General features: G+C 37.2%; 1 protein-coding gene across 1 annotated transcript in view; it reads right to left on the reverse strand.

The window, feature by feature from the left end:
- Positions 1 to 10,922, reverse strand: part of LOC124159321 (tryptophan 5-hydroxylase 1) — a 58,044-nt gene extending 47,122 nt beyond the window's left edge. Inside the window, exons 1-2 of the mRNA XM_046535064.1 lie at positions 10,741 to 10,922; positions 4,147 to 4,317 (exon numbers count right to left, since the gene is read on the reverse strand). Of these exons, the coding sequence (XP_046391020.1) occupies positions 4,147 to 4,278 (132 nt within the window). The 5' untranslated portion in view covers positions 4,279 to 4,317; positions 10,741 to 10,922. The remainder of the gene's footprint in view (positions 1 to 4,146; positions 4,318 to 10,740) is intronic.
- Positions 10,923 to 22,171: the final 11,249 nt, after the last annotated feature.

Genomic DNA, 22,171 nt, shown 5'->3' on the forward strand with positions numbered 1-22,171 from the left:
GATGAATATTTAGGGAGCTACTTTTCTATAACTAACTAGTAGCTTTAGTTGCGTGGTAGCATGTCCGTGTCCTTGGTACTCTCCTGGTTTCTGGTCTGACCGTGTGTCGTTGCCCTGTATAGTTGGCCTGCGTTCGGCAAGCGAGCCATTTCTAACTAAGATAATGATAAGTGCTGCATGTCTGGTGTGAAATCAACCCGTGCCACCAACCCTGGTAGTGGCTAGCACGGTACTTCATCGATGAAGATAAAGATAAATTGCTTTTCAACCCTGATGACCTTAATAATTATTTCTAGTAATTTTTTTTCATCATACGTGCTAACTATTACTTTATGTTATTTACAAATGAGTCTTCGTGGGCAGGCGGGGGCAGCTCGTCCCCCTAAGAGGCGAAAATAAATTGAAGTTTTCCTGGATATAATGGAATATATATAATAAAAATTATAATCCTTATCTTTCCCTTGTAATGGAATACCACAAAGTAAAGCAAGAGTTAGTGAATTTCGAAAATAAATTTAGTTAAAAATATAGGTTTTTAGCAAATTTTCTTTTGAAGAAAAAATAAATATTATCATAAGAAATGGAACAAAAATAAAAATCATTATACTAACAAGAAATTAATTTTATTAACTAATAAAGCGCAGTAATAATTTTCTTAAATATTTTGATATCATTAACCTTTTCTGTGCTGAAATGTTACAACTTGAACGACCACGGCTTGCCTCCCCTCCCTAGTTTTGATCCTTGGTACGCCCATGTGAGTCTTTGCTACTTTTGTGCGTACTTTTAATTTATTCCACTAGTATTATGCAAATTTTTCAGTAAGTGATAATATTTTATAGTCCTTCAATATGAAATTTGAATCACTCTGATTGTAACAATCCTCGTTCACCCTTTCTTACTATGGACCAGCATTCACCGAAAGCGTTCCACACACACAATAATCAGCAAACCCTCAAAACGCACCGTGTTTCCCCAAAAAGTATCCCACCATCGAAATTCCCTTCTCACCCGCGATTCATCACTAAATCATCCTGATTTCTCTCTTATTCGCCTTCGTCTCATCGTGCCTTCCCTTACTTCTCGCACCTCTGATTACCTGCTCTAAAGGCCGTTTTACACGGGGCACGTACTTGCACAATCTGAAGTGTGTACGAAGGCACAGTCAAAATTGCATCGCGTAAAGGCCGTTTTACACGGTACACGGAATTGCGCAATTTGACGTACGTGCGAAGGCTCAATCAAAATTGCGTCGTGTAAAGCGGTGAATTGCTGGAACATATGCGAGAATGCGTGGATGCGAGACAGCAAAATCGTCCCTGTTCTAATTTCGTTCATGCATTCGCGAAATTCCACGCCATTTTAGAAATTAATGCAGTTCCAACCTGCGCAATTCCGTGCCCCGTGTAAAACGGCCTTAAAGCGGTGAATTAATACAACACATGCGAAAATGCGTGGACGTGAGATGGAAAAATAGCCCCTGTTCTAATTTCGTTCATGCATTCGCGCGATTCCTCGCCATTTTAGAAATTAATGCAGTTCCAACCTGCGCAATTCCGTGCCCGGTGTAAAACAACGGACACGGAAGTGTTAGGACAACGGAAGAGGATTCAACCGGAACGTTATACGCAAAAATTTATGCTTGGCTGGAAAAGCGAGGGTTATTTATAAATAATAGTACTAGTTTCCCCACTCTTTCCACGCTGCAAACATGCAACGGAAAAATCTCAAGTGAAAACCGCGAATAGGCACAATATGCAGCTGATGAGAGAATAAGAATCCACATGCCGCCACTTACAATACATTTCATATGAATAGAACTCGGGGAAACCACAGCTCTACCATTGGTTTTTATCTGGCCTTCCCCGCCCGAATAGTACCGGCATACCACAAAAAAATCGGAAGTAAAAAGCACAGACCTGTGTCGAGCTTCATTATTTTATGGTCAATGTCGGCCTCGGTGGCGGTGGGGTAAATCCTTGCTTGCCGAACAAGTGGTCGCGGGTTCGAGTCCCACCTGGGTAAGTTTCCTCTATCCAGGGTATGGTTGTTCGTGTACGTTAAATGGTTAACTTCGTTGAATACCCGGATATAAAATGGCCTATGAGAGCTGTATTCGGTGGTTTGGGAATAAAATAAATAAATTCGGTCCTTGCACGCCAGACCCTGACCAGATATTTATCCCTTTCTACAACTCCCTTTCCACACAGATAGAAGGATTAGAATAAAGAATTTTCCAGCAAAAAAACTCCCAATATAGAGCGGTAAAGGGTCATTCAAGTGAATTTGAATGAAGAATCCAAATGATAAGAGCGTCTTCATCTGTCATAGCAGTAAGCGTATTTATCATCCTACATTGCGGCGAAACAGGTTACCTGCCAAAAGATCGCAAACATAACAATGACGATTGGAACGATTATGCAAATCGAAGCATAAGGAATCCAAATGATACAACTTGAAGTTCAAAATATGGTCAAAAAAGTAGAAAACTGAGATAGAATGCCACGAAATACTTCACTATTGTGACATCTTATTCTGAACTCCATATGAAAATCTCACCTAATAATTCATGAACGCTAGGATAAAAAGTATAAAACCTGCAAGTAAGTTATCAAGAATTTCATTGAATTATAAACTAAAATGCTTCTTCTCACAAGATTCTTTAAACTCTCCGAGATATTTTGATCTCGTGAGAATTTTTGATTTATTATCCCGGGTGGCACAAGTTACCATCCTTTTTCTCTTTAAATGATGAGACTTTCGTCATATGATACTAATAATGAAATCAATAAATATATTACTTCGGGGAGAATATTAAGAAAAAATAGAACTTCCCAGGTCGCTCATGTAAGTACTTATATTGAGAATTTCCTTATTAGCACAGATTTCGCGATAGCAACAGAATTTCAGCCATTGTTGGTAATGGAAATACAGTCTTTGACTAATGAAAAAAACTATACGTAAATTTATCCCTTTTAGCAGAGACCCTCTCAAAATAAACTGAGATATTTCTCAATAACTGAAATAAATGAGAATAATGGCACCAAAATATAATCAGGGAATGAGTACCTAATTTACATGGGATTTGAAGATTTCGGTATATGGGATAAAATAGCCGGTAAAGGATTTCTGATCCTAAGTGCGGTGCGTGCTTAAGGTAAGTTCACGAGGAGTAAAACCTGCAAATCAAAATAATCAATATGGTAATGCCAAAGTATTATAAGCCATGCCAACGATTTTCCCTTTCTTCTCTTTTCTCACGTCTTCCTACTTCATTGAGAGAAATTTTTTACTTCAATCTCGTAAATCGAATGTCTGCTCTTGAATGCATTTCTATATCTTCTGCACTTCTATTTGTAAAATATGCTGCAACAATGATCGAAATAATTTTCACTCGGGCTAATTCTGGACGTGGCATTTTGTTTTTCAAGTAACGAATTACGTTTTTAAAACTAAGCTCTCACTAGATATTTTCACGGTAAATAGAGAAGAACCTTGCCGAAATTTACTTGTATCTCCAAATTAGAAAGTTAACATCTTGGAAGATTATGTGGTGAATTTTGAATTACAGTCATGCATTGGCAAGGGTCTAATTTAGGTTATAAGATGCTAAAATTTACATTTATAACTGGAACTTTAAAGTTGATATTAACATCTTGGAAAATTATGTGGTGAATTTTGAATTACAGTCATGCGTTGACAAGGGTCTAATATATGTTCTAAAGGCCTGTTTACACACGATACATTAACACGAGTTAATATCTATTTACATGAATGACTTTTGTGGACCGGAACGGAACATGTACGAATTAATGTATCAAATTAGAACAGATTCTATTTTCTGTGCATGCATTCGCACAAGTTGGGTGGTTAAACGGTGCATTTTGGCATTCATTCTCGCATTCATACATTTAGAAATCAACCCGTACGTGTTAGTGTACCGTGTAAACAGTTATTAAGATGTTGTAATTTATGTTTATAAATGTAACTTTAAAGATGATAGGTCACATTTGAGATAAGTAACGACAAAAAAGTGATTGATGCGTCCTTCCACATGACAATACTGACATCGATATGAGAGCACATTTAGACATCCAATTATGGTAGTGAATCCTTTTTAAGGTCGGAAGGTGGTGTCGAACTCACGGCATGTCCGATTTGGGAGAGCGTCGGGGCTCTGCCATGGGAAGTCACGGTGGGCGTGGTCATTCCTTCGTTAAGCGTCCACTCCTCGCCCATGCGATACAGCCACAGACCAATAAGCCCCTTGCCGCTCATTCCGGTGGATTCCCCAAATCACTGCAGTTCTGAGGTACACTGAAAGAATTAAATAGGAGGATTAGTACTCGGAAATAAGGTAATTTCCATTACGGCATCATATAATGGTACGGATGCTTCCGCGGTGACTCATTTTTCCGGACAAACATATTATATCTTTAAGTTTTCCCGCAGAAATGAGTCAACACGTTCTTCGCCCGGAAAATATTTATCCGGTATCAAAGAATGACCGGCAAATCGCCACTTCTTGACAAATGAAAGTCTAAAAGCCCTTTTCAAATAAATACAGCCGTTTGCGAGAATTTTCAATTCGGCAAAAACAGGATTTTATGCAAATATTTTCGTATCCGATGGAATATCACTGGTCTCACGGAAGCTAAAATAGATTTTTTTTAAACACTGCATTATAAAAGTAAATGATGGATAGCATTACAATATCAAAACAATTTTAAAAATGATATGACTATTAATATGACTATATCAGCGGGTTTACGGAAACAAATAAAGTAGGTATACAATAGACAAAAAATATATTTGTAAATCAAATATACAAAATAGATGTTTTATAATGGAATTGTATTACAAAGGTAATTAATGGATTGAATTACAATAAATTTTCAAATTAAAAAAAAAATTGAAAATTCTGTAGTAATTTTAAATTTTCGAATCGGGTGCGGTTTAGATTTTCCCATGTTTTCAATGGGAGTAAAAACTCCGATAAGAAGTAAAAAAAATGTTAGAGTAGGATATTGAATGCAGAAGAAATCTTCACAGTAGGTGTGGTTCCGACTTTTTAACGTGTCATCCAGCTCGCACACCAACCAGACCTCGCAGCTTCTTAATATAAAAACAAAGATCCTTATTTCATTTTCTTCTACCAATCTTCACTTGACCAATATCGAGCCTTGGTCTTTTAAGGGACATATATGTCCCAAAATTTTGAAATTCTCTAAAAATTAAATGAGAAGTTGTATGATTCTAAGAATTGGTTCTATTGCATAGTAGGCTATTGGCCTCTATTTTTAAATTCTTTTTTGTGATACAATTTAGATATTGTAGTTTCCACATTGTTAAGAACTTTCACTTGAAATACTGTTTACGAAGTGGAAATTTGATATTTAAACACAAATCAATGAGAGGGTCAATGATAACAGGACTTTACGTTTATCCTTTACGTGTACCTAGCCTGTAGAGATGGTACGGAAAACTCCACATTTTTACTTTAATTTTCATAACATTAGTGTTTTATGTCATGGGACACATATGTCCCTATGGACCATGAGGGAGCGGGAATTGGTATTATTTAACGTCCCAGACTGTTTCTCAGAAACTATTAGAGGTATCGCTTTCATATAAATGTTTTTGGAATCTACGCCTTGATATTAACCTAAATATTATTGTGTGCAATATAATGGTTGCATAATTATAAACCGTTAAGGGTTAAATTCAATTCGATCGTTCCATTAAATTTTATCTTGCATTTCGACATTAATACATGTGTGACGCATAAACCGCCACGACATGGATTTGGACCCGTGGATAGGTGTTCGAATTTTTCAATAGGATGGCTCGCGTTCGATTCTCAGTGCCGGCTGGAATTTTTCTGTTTCTTTCCAGATGTATTCCATAATGTTCGCGGAAGTTCCGGCGCATCGTTCGAGAGAGTTCGCTGCCAATATATAAGCAAGCCATCTCGGCTACCAGAGCAGACTCTATTTTGAAGTGGCAATAAACGCTCGTCTACAGCAACCTTATAAGAGTATTATTCAGCGTAGCAATCGCTACTCATGTCTTTCCAGAGTGATATCAGAGAAATCAAATTATGACACAAGAAAAAAAATTATGCATCGTAGTCCAGATTAAATTATTCGACCACTACTACGCCATTCCTCTACTTCACTTTTGAACGTGGCAAAAAAATCTTCCGAAATCTGATATCAACTGATTCAAATAATTTCATAGGTAATATTATATTATTAAGAAGATATCACATCCAGTAGATATGAAAAATTCCGGTAATCGTGTGATCCGGGTTCGAATTTCGATAAATGATTTTTTCACGGCGAATTTCATCCCTGGTGTATATAACCTCATGAGGGTAAGTTAAAGAAGGTGAAAGCACAAAGCAAGTTTGGAGAAGAATATCAAAGGAAATATTATGTTGGCATATGACTACCAATAACACATATTCTCCAAAAGTCCGGTAAGTGTAACCGAGAGAGTCTGTTGGAGCAAAATCACACACAAATCCTGAGCCTAATGTATTGTAAAAACATTATCAAAAGAATAATCCAGCAAATAAATCCGCAAAGTAGAGAGAATTAGTAAGAAATAACATAGATTGTGAAATTATAAAGAAGGGAAGACGTCGAGGACAGGTACAATTACCGACCAAATGGAAAACAAGCTTAATTTAACTGGGCTTGAATGATATAAATAAAATGAACACGGTACCTCATTGTTTTATGGGTCTACATGCAATTCATAAATTTTCCATAACAAACGTGTATGGGATGAGTTTTTACTGTAATGAACAATGCACAAACAATACACATTTTTGCTGGATAATAATTGAAGAACCGACGAAAATAAATTAGAATGGTATCGAATGTCGGAATTCAGAGTGGATATTATTAATCATGATACAAGTGAATAAAATAAGCTTAATGAAGATACTTGTGAGTTTTGATACACAGCTACAAAGTGGAACTAGCATTTTATGCGTAGCTGGTCACATTTCTTGAGACGTTGCCAAGACAGGAAAACAATGGAAAGTCAGCAAAAGTAGATGAGAAATACTAACTGCAACCTCCATTTTCCTAAAAAATATAAATTTTAAGGAAAAGAGGTAGCTGAAAAAAACAAAATTACTCTTTGAATATTCTTTAATGTCTTGATTTTGTGTTAAAATATTAATAATGCGAGGGCTTTCTTATTTAATTTGCAGATAACGAATATAACTTACCGAAATTCTTGTAATTTTCCTGATAAACGTGATTAATGAATTTCTATTTTTACAGTAAAAATGAAAGTAACAATAATAATTATCCCGTATGAGTATAAAAAGGAATCAAAGAATTATATCAATTGATATCAGAAAAAGAAAGTTCTGAATTAGTACGATCTAAAGGGAGGAAAAATGGAATGTAGAATAAAGAAAAAACAATTTCAAGTGCCGTGAACAATGTAAATCGTTAATTTTCAACTTTCTACGAACTATTTACGATTAACTCCAAGAATGCAAGCAATCACGATTCCAATCCATCTGCGCTAATTAAAAATTTATATTAGTGAACGTGAAATTCTGATATTAATCACAGCGATTCTTCGTCTTTCATTTACGATAAGATGACTCAGTAAGGCACAGTGCTCAACGATAACATACTAAGTGGATTAGTAATTCATGTCAACCAACAACTGAAAGGAAATTAAATTACTAACTTGATAATCAGTATACTGTAATTACAATGGGTTTTCATGTTAAAGATTACCTCTTTAAGGCTAATTATTGTTAAAATTTCACTTTTTACAATGCCTGTAAGTAATATCAAAAACATTTTTTCCTAAAAAAATTAACGTAAAACAATTGAACTAGATGAAATACAAAAGGTATAAAATAAAGACTACTTTATAGGCAAATTTCTAATTTTATTCTCCCTTGGAAAGGCTTCTACGATAAACCTTTGCAGAATGATTTCCACAGTTCCGGATAGAATGCATGAAAAAATCGCAAATAAGTACTAGCATTTTTACCGTTTGGAATACACTATTACCTAATTTATACTCCATTCAGAACTCGATAAAAATCTTCTTGGCATTGAGGGTATCTAAAAATCACTTAATTAAAAATCATTGTCCTGATTTTTAATTTAGTGATTTTTAGATAATAGATTTAGAATTTTTAGACACAGCAAATAGATATTTATTTATTTAACACCAAAAATATAACTGAGGCCTTTAAATTGGGTTGTATGATAAATAAAGCAAATATGAGAAAAATTATAGATACGATATGGACAATGAGCAAGCTTTCGCGAGCGTACATTTCGCGGCATTAGGTGATTACTGAAAATATTTTAGGGAATGTAACAGTTGGGATGGCAGTGGCTGCGGAAATATATTCATCCCAATTGCACATTTTGTGTGCTACGAATTTTTCAAGAATTTCTTTCGTGGTCATACAAAATACCCGAACAAAATATCTCATATTAACTCGACATAAAAACCGCAATCAAAAATTGGTCTCGCATTAAAAATGTGGACACGAAAGTAACTCCTGAAATCGCAAAAAAAGATCGCTTCAGGGGAAAGAAAAAATGAAAATATTGAATAAAAAACGAGGATGTTACGACCTCAAAAAGAAGTGTTTTTCAGGCCACTTCATACGAAACACTTAAATGTGTGTACTGTTGTATCAACCTCTTTTGCTGTCCGGTGTGCCTGAGGAAACATCAAGGGGAAATTTTATCCAGATAAATACGCACGAAAGAGGTTAATAAAATGTTCTCATAGGCCTATAAATCCGTAGTTAATTTTTTAATAGCCCACGAGAAAATTTGTTTCCGAAATCTGCAACAAAAAACTATACAATTTTTACAGCAACTATGCAGGTCAGAATCAACTCGAAAATGGCTCTTCAAAAAGTTCTATTTGAAATGAGGAGCGACAGGGAATATTCGAGAAAAAAGAGGAATTTGGAGTAAGAGAAGGGACACTTAAGCAATAGAGAGTGGACGTTACAATATTTCTCTCGCGGATTGAAAACCAAAATACACGAAAATAAGTCTCAGTATTTATTACTAACTTTTTTATAATAGTCTGCAAGAACATATTTTCTGAAACTCTCACTTTTCATGTCACCAACACCGCACTAAAGATAGAATCAACACGGTAATAGCTCATTAAAAACTGCTATCAGATAAGGCATCGGAGAAGAATAGATTTGCTGCCGAACCATGTCCATTGACCCCTATATCGGAACCGAGAAATTATATTAAAACACTCAAATACTTTCTTAAAACACAAAGTACTTCGCTATTGTCTCGTGAAAAAGCGAACCTGAGAAATAAATTTGAGCAGCATCCAATGGTAAAACCTCAAAACCTTCCTCTTTACACTAAAATACTTTGCTATTGATAAGTGAAAAATCTCTATTAAGTATACCTACACGAAAGCGGTCATGTAAATAGCCTCATAGATCTTATCATCTGTAGTTTAGTTTCTAGTACTCTCTGAAGAAATTTGTTTCCAAAATCTGCAACATTAAATAATGCAGTTTTTACAGCACCTCCTCAAAGTAAATCAGTATCAACACGAAAATAGCTATTGAAAAGTTACATTTAAAGTAAATAACGAGAGGAAATGTTCGAGAAACAAGAGGAATTTGGAGGAAGTGGTGATAACCTCTGAGTAATGAATAAAAAGAGGGATAACTAGGAGTTGAACAATATTGCTCTCGCGGCTTAAAAACATAATGCCGAAAACAATTCTCAGTATCTATGGGTAAAATTTGTTTATAATAATCTATAAGAACATTTTTTCCCGAAACTTCCGCTTTTCATGTTGCCGTTTTTTACAACAATACCGCATTTAAGAAAGCATCAACATGGTACGGACAGTAATGGCCCGTGAAAAATTATTATTAGATATGAAGGGAGAGAGGAGGATAGATAAGGTGCTGAAACATAAATTAGATAGTGTAGAATGGTCCAAAATGAACCAATACGATCCTAAGTGGAACAAATGATTCTAAGTTCTTAAAGTGCTAACCGCCCACTCTTTTGACCCGTATGAAGATATCCAAAATAATTTCTCGGAGCCGAAAAATAAATTTGCATAGCACCCAACGGGAAATCCTCAAAAAATTCCTTAAATCACGAAAACACATCGCCATTTTCACGAAAAAAAAGCGAGCCCGAGAAATAAATTTGAGTAGCACACACTGGGAAAACCTCAAATTCTTCCTCTTAACGCAAAAATTGCTATGTGAAATTGATATGTGAGAAATCGCCATTGGAAACAGCCATAAGAAAGCGGTTAAGAATATTTTTTTTCCGAAATCTGCAATTTTTACAGCACCTCCGCAAAGTAACTCAGAATGGCTAATATGGAATATCAACACGAAAATGGCTATAACAATGAAGCAGGAGCAATTGCAACAATTTTATATTTATTATACGGCCCGAAACCGGTCGTAAAATAAATATAAAATTGTGGATATTTCTCCTGCTTCTTTTTTATGTTCCGTTTCCACTCCCATCTCGCCTGAAACCTCAGGTTACATATGAAAATGGCTATTGAAAAACTAACGTTTAAAATAAATAACGAGAGGGAATGTTCGAGAAAAGAGAGGAATTTAGAGCCGTAAGAGTTTAACAGCAAGAGGAAATGCTTGCGACACGAGATAGCAGCCTTGAGGAAGAGATGGCAGACCGCTAAACATAGAAGCGATATCGGCCTCACCTGTTGAGTATCCGCGTGGACCACCAAAGGAGGCGTTGTAGACGACTCGCTCCAGGCGAGAGCGAAGACTCAGCAGATGATCCGGAGAGAGATAGAGGGAGAAGGAAACGAGTGTGACGACTTCGTCAGTGGTAGGGATGTTTAAGAAGTGGAGGAACTACTGGGTGGGACAGGGTGGAGAGCGGGAGAGATACGATCCTGAGGGTCCGACGGAAGGGGGCAAGGCGCTGTTCTTATAGGCCGCCGCCACCCCTTCGGGCGCGCCCCCCAGTCACGGGGCGTGTGGGGATGGGGGTGTAACAGGGACTCTCCTCACCATCCCTACCCCAAAAGTCCTATCCCCCTGCTCCTTATTCCACCACCCTCACCGCCTCCTATTCCCATCCATCGTTCTCGAACCCTTCAAACGGTTTGCTCACCCCCACGACGCACGAAGAAGTGGGAGGATACCCTCTCTCCCTCCACCAATACGTTCGGTTACTTCTCCCTAGGCAGTCCCCCACAAGTCTCCCTAGGCTGTCCCTCGACAACTCCGCGATAACAAGGGTGATTATCCACCCCCATTCGGGTTTCATTCATATTTTCAAAGTTACTGAAGAATGATCCAAAATGAACCAATACAACCCCGAATGAAACAAATGAAACTTTGTTCTTAAAGAATACAGGATGTTCAGTATTGTGCATTATAGTAAGTTATTATATTAGCAAACATTGTGTTCAGAGTCCAGAGGGATAATCATTACATCATATAACCGATGTAAATAGATATAAAATTATTTCACATCTTGTTTTGGAGAGCATGACAGCCTATTGGGTGGAGAGCTTGGCTACTGATGGCAGAGTCCCGGTTACAATCCTGCCGTGAATTCTTCGAACACTCCCATATAATTCCTTGAAATTTGATAAAGCCCCCTGATCAGAATGTGTATCATTCACACGCCTTCGGATTTTGGGATGGTTTATAACATTACATATCCCAACCAACCTTCTGGTGGAATATCTGAGTGCAATTAAACTTGCGATATGAGTGTTCATGCTCAAAGGATTATTGTCAGTGTGGTACAAAAGCAGCAAGATTAATTTTTTTAATATTATGCAATGAATTCAACGTTTTTTAATATAAATAGAATAAAAATACAAGAATTTTTTTTAACCAATGCCATCTATTAAGAAAAATTATAAATATATTTTCCGTATGGAAATTTAGTTTCTTGATTAGAGCATAATGGAACAAAATTTCGATTGTCTGAATATTGGATAGTCTATTTTAATCAGAAGCAAACAAGTTGGCAAGATTTCAACCCGATCCGGCATTGTCAAGTGGGTTATAAGTCAATTACAAGATTCCATCGATGAAATTAACAGATGAAACAAGAAAAAGCGAGTAATAAAGTGAAGTAGCACGGTTTTTCTTCTAACTTGTGGCTTACATTGCGGTTCGATTTAGCTCGCTCCATATTCCACTACCCTCTCCTTTTCCCATCCATTACTCTTAAGCCGTTCAAATGGTTTTCTCACTCCACGATGCAAGGAGTGAGAAGGCGCCCACTCTCTCAACCACTACACTCGGCTACAACTCCCTATTACCCCGCGAGACTACTCCCCCAAAGCAACAGTTTCCCTAGGATACTCCTCTACTCATCCGCTATAACAAGGCTAATTACCCAAATTGTAAATTCAAAACTGAAGTAGACCGATTCCAAATAAACCAAAACGATCCTAAGGGTAAAAATAAAATGGATTCTCAAAAAAACCAGCTTATTCAACTATTAAGTAATAATAAGCAATTAAATCAGTTGAATTATTTGCCATAGATCAAAACGTCGGCAAAATTAATAAAAAGAGATACATCTTAGCGAAAAAAATGTCCAAAAAAGTTTGTGCCACAGGGAACAGTTTCCCTAGGATAACATCTCACTTCCTCGGCAGCTAATCTGATTATCCACGCCACACAAGCATCTTCAAAACTGCCGAAGAATGATCTACAATAAAATGATAAGATGCTTGATGACGTAAACGTAGTTAAGCTCTCAAGTAAGCATGTAAGAAAAGCAAGTAATAGCCCGTGTAATATATAATATAATTATTTCACATACCTACATTAAAATTCCGGTATTTAATCCAAAGGATTAACTGCCATTATATTACAAACATAGAAATGTATAACGCATGCATGTTTTTCCCGACGTGTTATCATAAATAAAACACGGTATAAACATAAGAGTTCTATTGAGCGTTTTCGAAGGGCTTGGATGAAAGAACTTACCGCTTTTCGGGATTTCCGCTGCATCGTTCCATATTTCTGGAAAATATTTCGCTTTGCTATATTGCAGATTTTCTTAGAGGCCTGAAGAAGAATACAAAGGCAAAATTGTACATAAAAATTGAACGACGCGGTGGAAATCCCCAAAATCGAAAATCTCATCAATTATAGCATTATTTTTCACCTTATTTGAGGGGGTGAGACACCAAGCGATAGAAGTGATTTATATTCTAAACAGAGTTAAGTACACAATTTAATAGAATAAATATACAAAAACATGGTGGCCAAGAAATACGATCGTGATTCTCTGGTCTGTCTAGAAATGGAGTGGAAAATCAAATGCACTACTAAATAATTAGTTAAACTCGTTTGTTTTCTTTACCAAAATTCTCTATCTAACTCTGTTTAAAAAACATAACTTGTACAGTATTTTGCTCCTTACTCCCTCAATTGTTGGTTAAAGAAGTTGAAAAAGGTCTGGCTGCTTTGCTTCATATTCCACCTACCTTTTTTTCCCGGCACAACCACCCTTTTCCATTCATCTCGGAAGCTCTAGAGCCCTTAAAAAAGCTTTGTTCAACCCATGGCGCAAAAGGGGAGGGTGGGAACTTGGGAAGACACCCTCTCCCTCTGAATCGGCTACCTTCCGTCTATCTATGCCACACACCAACCCCTCCGTGATAACAAGGTTGACGATCCACGCCTCACAAACCTCATTCACAAACTACTGGAAAATGATCCACCATAAACCAATAAGATACGAAAAAAACCAACAATGTCCTAAATAAATCAATAATGTCCCAAATGAAACGAAGGATGCTGAAGGAGATGGAAGGATACTAAACGAAGGATCATCGTTGGTAGAGAGCTTGCTCGAGATGTCCCGGATTCATATCTAGGGTGTCACCTTGGAACACCATAGGAGAAAATACTCGAAATGTGAGGCAGTAAAAAGAAAGAAACAAGCCCCACTAACATGTTGCTCAGTCTAGGTTGAGTCCCACCCTCAGCTGCACAAACCAACCTTCGGGTTAATAGACTGAAAGAGTGAAATATTCCAGTATTCTCGACGATCAAAAAGTGAAATGACCAAAACGCTGAGTAAATTGAATGAGGCTTGGGAAGCGAGTTTAATGAAATTTGTCATTGAAGAGGAGCAGTCTTAGACGAACTAAGTGGACGGGAATACGGAGAAGTGACTGAGCTATCAAATATTTCCCATAATTTGAATTATATATGAGTTTGCTGTTCATTCATGGTTTCACAAAGGATGAGAAAATAATTCCCAATCATTTCTCGAAAATTCATCTGAATTAACCCTCCTAAGGTCATTATGAATAATATACATTAAATAAAATCTTTATGGCTTCAGGAGTAACTTTTTGGAAATGTTGAAATTTAACTATGGAATACGACTATTTGCCACAAAGTGGCGAAATGCGATGCGTGAGCGAAAATAAAATTCTGTTGAAAACACCTCGCTTTGATAATTCCATCATGAATACACATTATGTATAAGAACTGGTGCTCTTTCGTCCCTTTATCGTGGTTTAAAGAATGCAAACAAGGTTTATTGGGAAGCGAGTTTAATCAATGTTGTCATAGAGGAGGCACAGTCTCAGACAAACGGTGAGCACGGAGAAGTGACTGAGTTATTTCATATTTACCATAAATTGAATTAGCAATAAGTTTGCTGCTTAGCTAGCTTCTAGCTGTTCTTCTTCTGTTACCTTGCTTCTTATACCACCAACCTTCCCTCAGAGCATTGTACATTTTCCCATCCGCCTCCGAACCCTTCAAACGGCTGGCCATCCCCACGCACCACGCAATCAACGGGTTACCTCTCTCCCCCACATAATTCAGACACCCCTCCGTATTCTCACCCTCGCAGTTTCTCTAACACTGCTCCTCCTCCATGACAAAATTGATTAACCACGCTTCTCAAGTCTCATTCAAGACGATCAAAGCTATCGGAGAATGATCCGAAATTAATCCGGCTGTTCTTTCGAGTTTCAGACTTAGAATCGCATTTTCAATTTACAAAATGATTCGCAGCATATTCGAAAATTAAGTTATAGCTCCTGTAAAAATTAAAATCACTTCACTTCCTGGGAATGTTCTTTATTTGGATGAAGATAAAAATCATTGCTGACCATCACAAAATTGCGAATATAACTCTTCTGGCATAATTTTCTCGAGGCTGAAACTGAATCCAAAAAAGAAAAAAAACTGTTTAAAAATATTCATTCAAATTACAACGACCATCTTAAGCACGCCGAATTACAATGAGCACTTATTTGAAAATATAACGTCTATTAGGCAACAAAATATCTAAATTTACTATTATAGACGCCCACAATATGAAAATGAGTCTAAAACGAGTCTAAAAAAATTTAACCAATAGGGTAGTTTCCTTCATCAAAGAAAACGAAAGGCATTGATTGCGATTCGTTACCCACCATTAGTGTATTCATAATATACAAATTATTTGGTTCTAGAAATCCCAGTTTAGACGAATGGCAATGGTCCATTTTCAACCTCATTTGAAAACGGCCAGATTGGTGCCCACGCGATGCCACTCCACGTGACGTCACAGGGACCTAGTTTCTATACGAGTAGATAGGAGTTTTACATTGTCTGAGATTACCAATGCATGCATGAGGCGCAGAGCTCAGGGAAACATGTCTTAATAATCACCTATTAAAACTGGCTAAGGTCGGAAAGTTTTCTTCGTTTGATAAGGTATTAATAATCCTTATTTAAGCCAAGCGCTACCAGCCAGCAGGGTATTCAGCTACCCGCTAGCAGCCTGCGTCGTATCAGCGCTAAGCCTGCCTCAAGGTCACCTCACAGGGCGGCAGCGGGAACCAGAAATACGTCACACGGAGAGATTTCCCTGCATTCATACTTACCCGTCGCGTTTTCGCGGGCTTGAAAATTTTCACTTTTCATTTAATAACGAAAAATAGATATCGTCACTTAAAAATCTAAAAGCGTGAAATACGTACTCCAGGAGTAATAATCTTTCGATATAGGCAATAAAAAAATAATACGAAACCACCCTATTGGTAAGGTGATTTAAGAATTGCTAATTTCCTTGGTTGGCGTGTAACTCCATCGATAAAAATTCTTGAGATTTGAAGGCTCTATTTGCTACGTACATAGGCATACGTGCACAGTTTACTAAGGTAGTGTTTTGTTTCTCAAAAATCTCCAATGGTTCAACAAATCTCATGCAAGTCTAATGTACTGAACCATGTGTTTAATGTGATTATTCTAGATGCGGATACAGAACAAGAATCTGTAATGCGATTCGAAGCGATAACGTGGGAGGGTAGCGCCCATACCTCACCCACCAGGAGTACGACGGTCGGATCTATTCTGCCCCCAAAGGAAACGGATAAAACGGAAATAAAACACATGAGCATACAATCGTTCTTTCCCACGCCAACAGTTTCAGCACACCCACATATCCTGGTGTCTCTCTCCTCCATCCCATAAACACACCCGATGAGGGCAAAACACAACGACGATCCACCAACACTTGTTTCCTTCCAAACCCACGTTTCTCCCTCATGCTTCTCATGCCCCTTCTACGCAGTGACTCCCACCCTTCCGCGCAAACTGCCTCCAAATCATTAACTCTCCCATCCCGCATCCAACTCCCCGTGGAAGATGCGTCGGACTCGGCCCCCAATCAATCTCTCTCGGAATAAGTGCTGCCTGTTGATTGTCAGCCATCGTTCCCTCCAAAGGCATTATCATCGCGAGGGAAGGAGGCCAGATGCTTCGCTGTATCATTCATCTCCTCCGCAAGGAAATCGGTTCCCCTCGGTGTGACTTCGGAGAGCCGTGAGTGCTGAACGTCCCATCCGTATCTTTCCGACTGAGTAGAGACTCAAATAAATTTCACGCACATTATATGAGCAGGAAATCTTTCTACAGCAACAAGCTATAAAGTAGTGCACTCGCGTGACGAAGTGGAAGTTGGCTTACTACTGTTCCATTGAAAGACTTCAATAATGCTTCTTCGGGTGCTAAAAGTGATTGTCATGGAGTCTTATTGACTAATAGTCCGCCAGAAAGTAATGGATAAAAATCGGTCGGCAATATTAGAAAAATTACAATAATTAAAGTATTATTTATTCTTGCCGGCCTCGGTGGCCTTCCAAACAAGAGGTAGCGGGTTCGGGGCCCGCCCAGGTAGGTTTCTTCTGTCCGGGGCATGGTTGTTGGTACACGTGTAAATGTTATATTTGTTAAACACCCCGGTATAAAATGGCCAAAATAAGTTGTATTCGGTGGCATGGGAACAGGGATGCCGACTTAAAAAAATTATTGGGGGGGCCCAAACCGGGGATCTTGCCCCGGGAAATTTTATAAGTAGTGAGTTTTAAGTTTTTTAAGCATTAAAGAAGAGTCATATGATCAGCATTAGAACCCTGATAACTCGAATCTCGATATCTGGACACTCCGGACATTTTTTCCTCACACTCACAACGAATTTTTGAGGGGGCTCCGGCCCACTCAGGCCTCATGGAGTCGGCGGCATTGCATGGGAATAAATAAAAAATATATAAATATAAATCAAAGGTCTCCCTTTACCCCTCTTCTCGCCCAGCAGTTAATATCCTACTACGATTCATCGCCAGTGATCAATTATCCATCTACATGGAAGATAGGAAATTCTAGCTCCTTTACAATCTCCGAAGGTAATAGAAATCAATTGACCGAGTTCCTGTGACTGAGATTCGATGAGGAAATGAAATCCCCAAGGAGACTACCACGAGGGAAGAACTAGCGCAGCATTTCCAACACGAGAAAGCGCGAACTGATTCGAACGGATATCGAGCGACTGAAATCCTTTCCTTGGCGGATTAACGCACATTTTATGAGCGGGGGAGTCTTAATGAGAGGCAGGATTCGATTTTTACGAACATCCACGCCCTTAATCATAGAGGGGTCGTAAAATAGCAATGAGGAATTGCAAACTCCCTCTCGCTACAATAAAGCAGCTTTACCAAATACGTACCTTAGTTCGTGGGATGATACATGTCGATAACTAAAAGGATGAAATCGTGTATTTACACAGAATAAAAATGAATAAAGCCTTATAATATAGGCAACACAATACACTTTTTCGAAAGAATACCGTCAATTACTTGCTGATAATATTTCTAAATATATATGGTACATTTATTAATTAAAGTAAGTGATGAGGAAGTGCTGAGAACAGTGGGAGAAAAGAGAAGTCTCCTAAAAAACCTTGAGCAAAAGAGTGGGGTAACTTAGTTGGCCACATTCTGAGGCATGATGGCCTGATGAAAACAATCGTAGAAGGACAGGTGGAAAGGAAGAAGGGCAAGGGACGGCCCCGAATGAGTTGCATGAGTGATGGTGAGTACATTTATTCTTATAGGTATCGAGTATGAACCTTCGAATTTTATTCTGCTCAAGAGCTTATATTTTCTGCCGAGAAAAGTATATTTTGAGAGGAGGAATAGCAGGCTCTTACATTGAATGAGAGATTTAATGAAGAAAAAGTTTAATAACGCTGTTATCTAGTTCTCACAGATTTTTTTAGAGTTGAAGAAAAGGTCAAACTTATAAATTCCACATTACAAAATATCCTAAAATTGCAAGGAAAACAATAAAATTATCACTGATGTGGAAAATAAAGAATATTATTTGTATAGATATTAAATTTATAGATATAATATTTATAGATATTCTATTTAAGCAGAAATGAATATATATTTGATAGGTATCTTAGAAGAGATTCATCTTTATTGTCTAAGTATTGCGGGTAGTAGATTCCATTTAATGTGTCGAGTTGCTTTCATTTTATCCCGCCTGGAAGTGAACAGGCCGTCAATGGATCAACCCTTGATCCACATCTAGGCCACGCAATATTTTAAACGTTCTTTGTTTACGATGCTCATCCGGCGCTAATGCAAACGTCATTCCAACGGGGCTAACGACTGGGGCCGTTTCCTCCTTAAGCCATCGTAATAAAAGAAGGGATTCTCAAGCCTATAGAGGACAGGGTTACTGAAATGCCTCATCCACTTCTGGGTAGTTAATTTTTACTCACTTTATTTACTTTCGACACCTTTCCCGTCCCGTCAAAATTTTACACCAAAGCGATATTAACCCGCCACCAGGGCTTTGGACTTCGGATCCCAATCCAAATGACATCGTAATAAACTTTGCTGATTACATATAAAATGCTTGCAATACTTCTCCTTTGTTGGAAAACAAGTTGAATCCAGAACCATGATTTTAAATATGGGCCTCTCTCTGTTCAAGGTGCAAATTTTCATTGTATTTTCCATATTTTAAGTGTATATACTCATTCGGTAAAATCTTTGAAATAATTCGTGTCGTAATTTAAGGGTGCGACAATTTTAAAAACATAGATTACAAAAAAAGAGAAGCGTGTTATTTAAAAAATATTGTTATACATACCAGATTCATATTATATAAGAAATATTTATACAGATTATTTGAAGAAAGACTTTCACTTCCTTCCTTACTTCATCAACTTGTAATAAAAAATAACGATATAAGATGAGTAATTAATCATTTATATCGCAGGTTTCAAGAGCATATTCGTGCTCATAAAGCCAATCAGAATAAGAATATATAGAAGTTATTTTGCCGATCGGGAGTTTACAAATTTCAGTCACAAGACCCACTTCCCAAAATACAGATATAAACATTTCATTCCACGCAATACTTTTCTTCCGACTCCTAATTTCGTTGCCGAAGAATATTTTATAACCTTTGTCAATGAATTTATTGAGTACCCTGATTACTAACACAATTTTTTCCTCATCTACAAACTTATTTCGTTATATGTGCACAAAAATATTTCTACAATTTCAAATTCGATAAGAATGGTTCTATCACAACATACATAATTAAAGGAAGCCTTTTGATTTTTCATTAATAACTCTTTCCATCCCTCCCAGTTTTGATAAAATTCTTGCGCCTTTTTGCGATAATTTAAGGGCATAACCCGCAATTTGATACATTTCAACACTCCCACAAAACAGAAACTTTCAGTAACTTCTGCTAAAAAGAGTCGTTTAACATATCAATCGGAGAAAAGGAAAATAATTAGCTTTGAATGTGATAATGAAGTAAAGAAAGCATGAGTAACATTTACTGTCAGAGAGAATGCCTGTTTCGTTGAATTTTGGACCAAGTATGCAGCGTTGGTAAGAAATTGGAGATTGCATGTAAGTTATATTGAATTATTTCTTACGATTAATTTTTATTTACTCCTTGCGGTGCAAGAGGAATCGCTACTTTCTTTGTGATAGTTCGTTGCTCGTAATCGACGTTAACTTTAATCTCTCCCACGTTATGTGCTTGATTAGGTTCAACCACCTCTATGTTGTAGCCTTCTCATGGTGTGTGTACAAAATATGACTCCCCTTGTGCTGTACAGCAGTTATAATTGTATGCATCGCAAGTGAAATAGCAAATTTAGCAATTTATGTGACTCAATTATCCCACATTTTTACAGCACAATTCAACAGCTACCGGGTGGTCTCTAGAGAGATGTTTTGCCGAACGGATAGATATGGGAACTCGTTTTTCCCCCGAACCATAAGTACTTTAATAAATGCCTGTCGCAATTTCCTTAGAGCACTTCCTTTTTATTTGTAAACGGCTGGTCCTAACACTCCCTGCCACACACCTTTTGGGCGGCTTGCGGGGTATTATGTAGATGTAAATGTAGAGTGGACTATCTTTCAAGAAATAATCGTAGTTGCAACTGTAATTATACTTAGTAGTTTTAAAAATCAGTAGTTTGTGCTGGTAATTCATAATATTTTTTATGAAGAAGCTGTAATTGAGCCCAGTTGCTTTTTCTCAGTAATCTTAACAACGCTGCAAGTATCCAGCCAGAGTGACTTTAGGTCTTAATAACTCCCTTAGAGTCGGCTATTATCTGGAGACTGCAACACACAAGTTCTTGGTGAGGATTGCCCAACTATGGTTAGAAAAAAATCACACGTTATCTAGCCTAAAAACTTAAAAACTTTCCCCTTGCAAAGAACTTTCACAGTTAGAGGAACTCGTTCCATCTCGTTCAAGCCAATTGCCAAGAGAAACTTTTTTGAGCCTCAGATACTCCCCAGGCAACTACGAGGTGAGGCTGGTGCAGTAATTTTAGGTCTCATTTGGCTAAACTCCTTGTCATAATCTACATCTGCTCTGGGGCCACCATTTCTTCCACGGTAATTGAAACTCAAAAAATTAATTTAAAGAAAGCCTATATTTTATAAAAATTCCAACCTATGCAGTCGACACGTGGTATGTATGAATTCCACTTTTGATCCTCTGGATCAGAAAATGAAGAATTTTTTTTGGAATAATGAAATTTCAAACATAGGCTCCAGTATACATAGAGACACTACTTAGGTTGGGCATAGAAATTCACTATGGCTATAATTATTAGGAATTTTAACGCGTATAAATTTGAATAGATTAAACCTAACAAATTTTATAATCTAAAGGACAAAAGTTCCATAGAACAATCGAGTTGAAAAACGCCAAGCCGACATTAATTGGCAATTAAAATAAATACAAAAATAAAATATATTAAGGTACGCAGGGATATACAGCTAGAGTCATGAACATTTCAACGAAGTTAAGAAAAACACTACGATGATACCTTTCGAAAACAAATCTTAAAATATACTCGAATATTTCGAAACTTTTTTGAATTGAATGGAATTCCTCATGTATAAAATAATTCGTTTTCAAACAATTTATACTCCCTACTTTTTACGCACGCAACAGCTCCAAAATCTTAAGCTTAAGAGTGATTGAAGAGAGTTTGCGGGAGCATAGATTAGCGAAGAGGGAGAAATCCTATGAGTTTGTAAGTGAGTTGAAATCAAATTGGCAATGGTTATCAGTACTCCATGAAAATGTAAATATAATGATTTCTGCATTTTATATGGGTTCTCACCGCGTCCTATGGATTTTCTGAAAACAAGTCCGCTGATATTGCAGTCATAATAGGGAACATGCACAATTTTTTTAAAGTACTAGAATAAGAAGGTCCCATCCTCAAATATACTTGCCGAAAATTTCGCGGATAAATTATGTTTTTAGTTGAGTTATAAGACTTTAAAAATTAATCTTCAT

This window comes from Ischnura elegans, chromosome 5, assembly GCF_921293095.1.
Source record: "Ischnura elegans chromosome 5, ioIscEleg1.1, whole genome shotgun sequence".
NCBI lineage: Eukaryota > Metazoa > Arthropoda > Insecta > Odonata > Coenagrionidae > Ischnura > Ischnura elegans.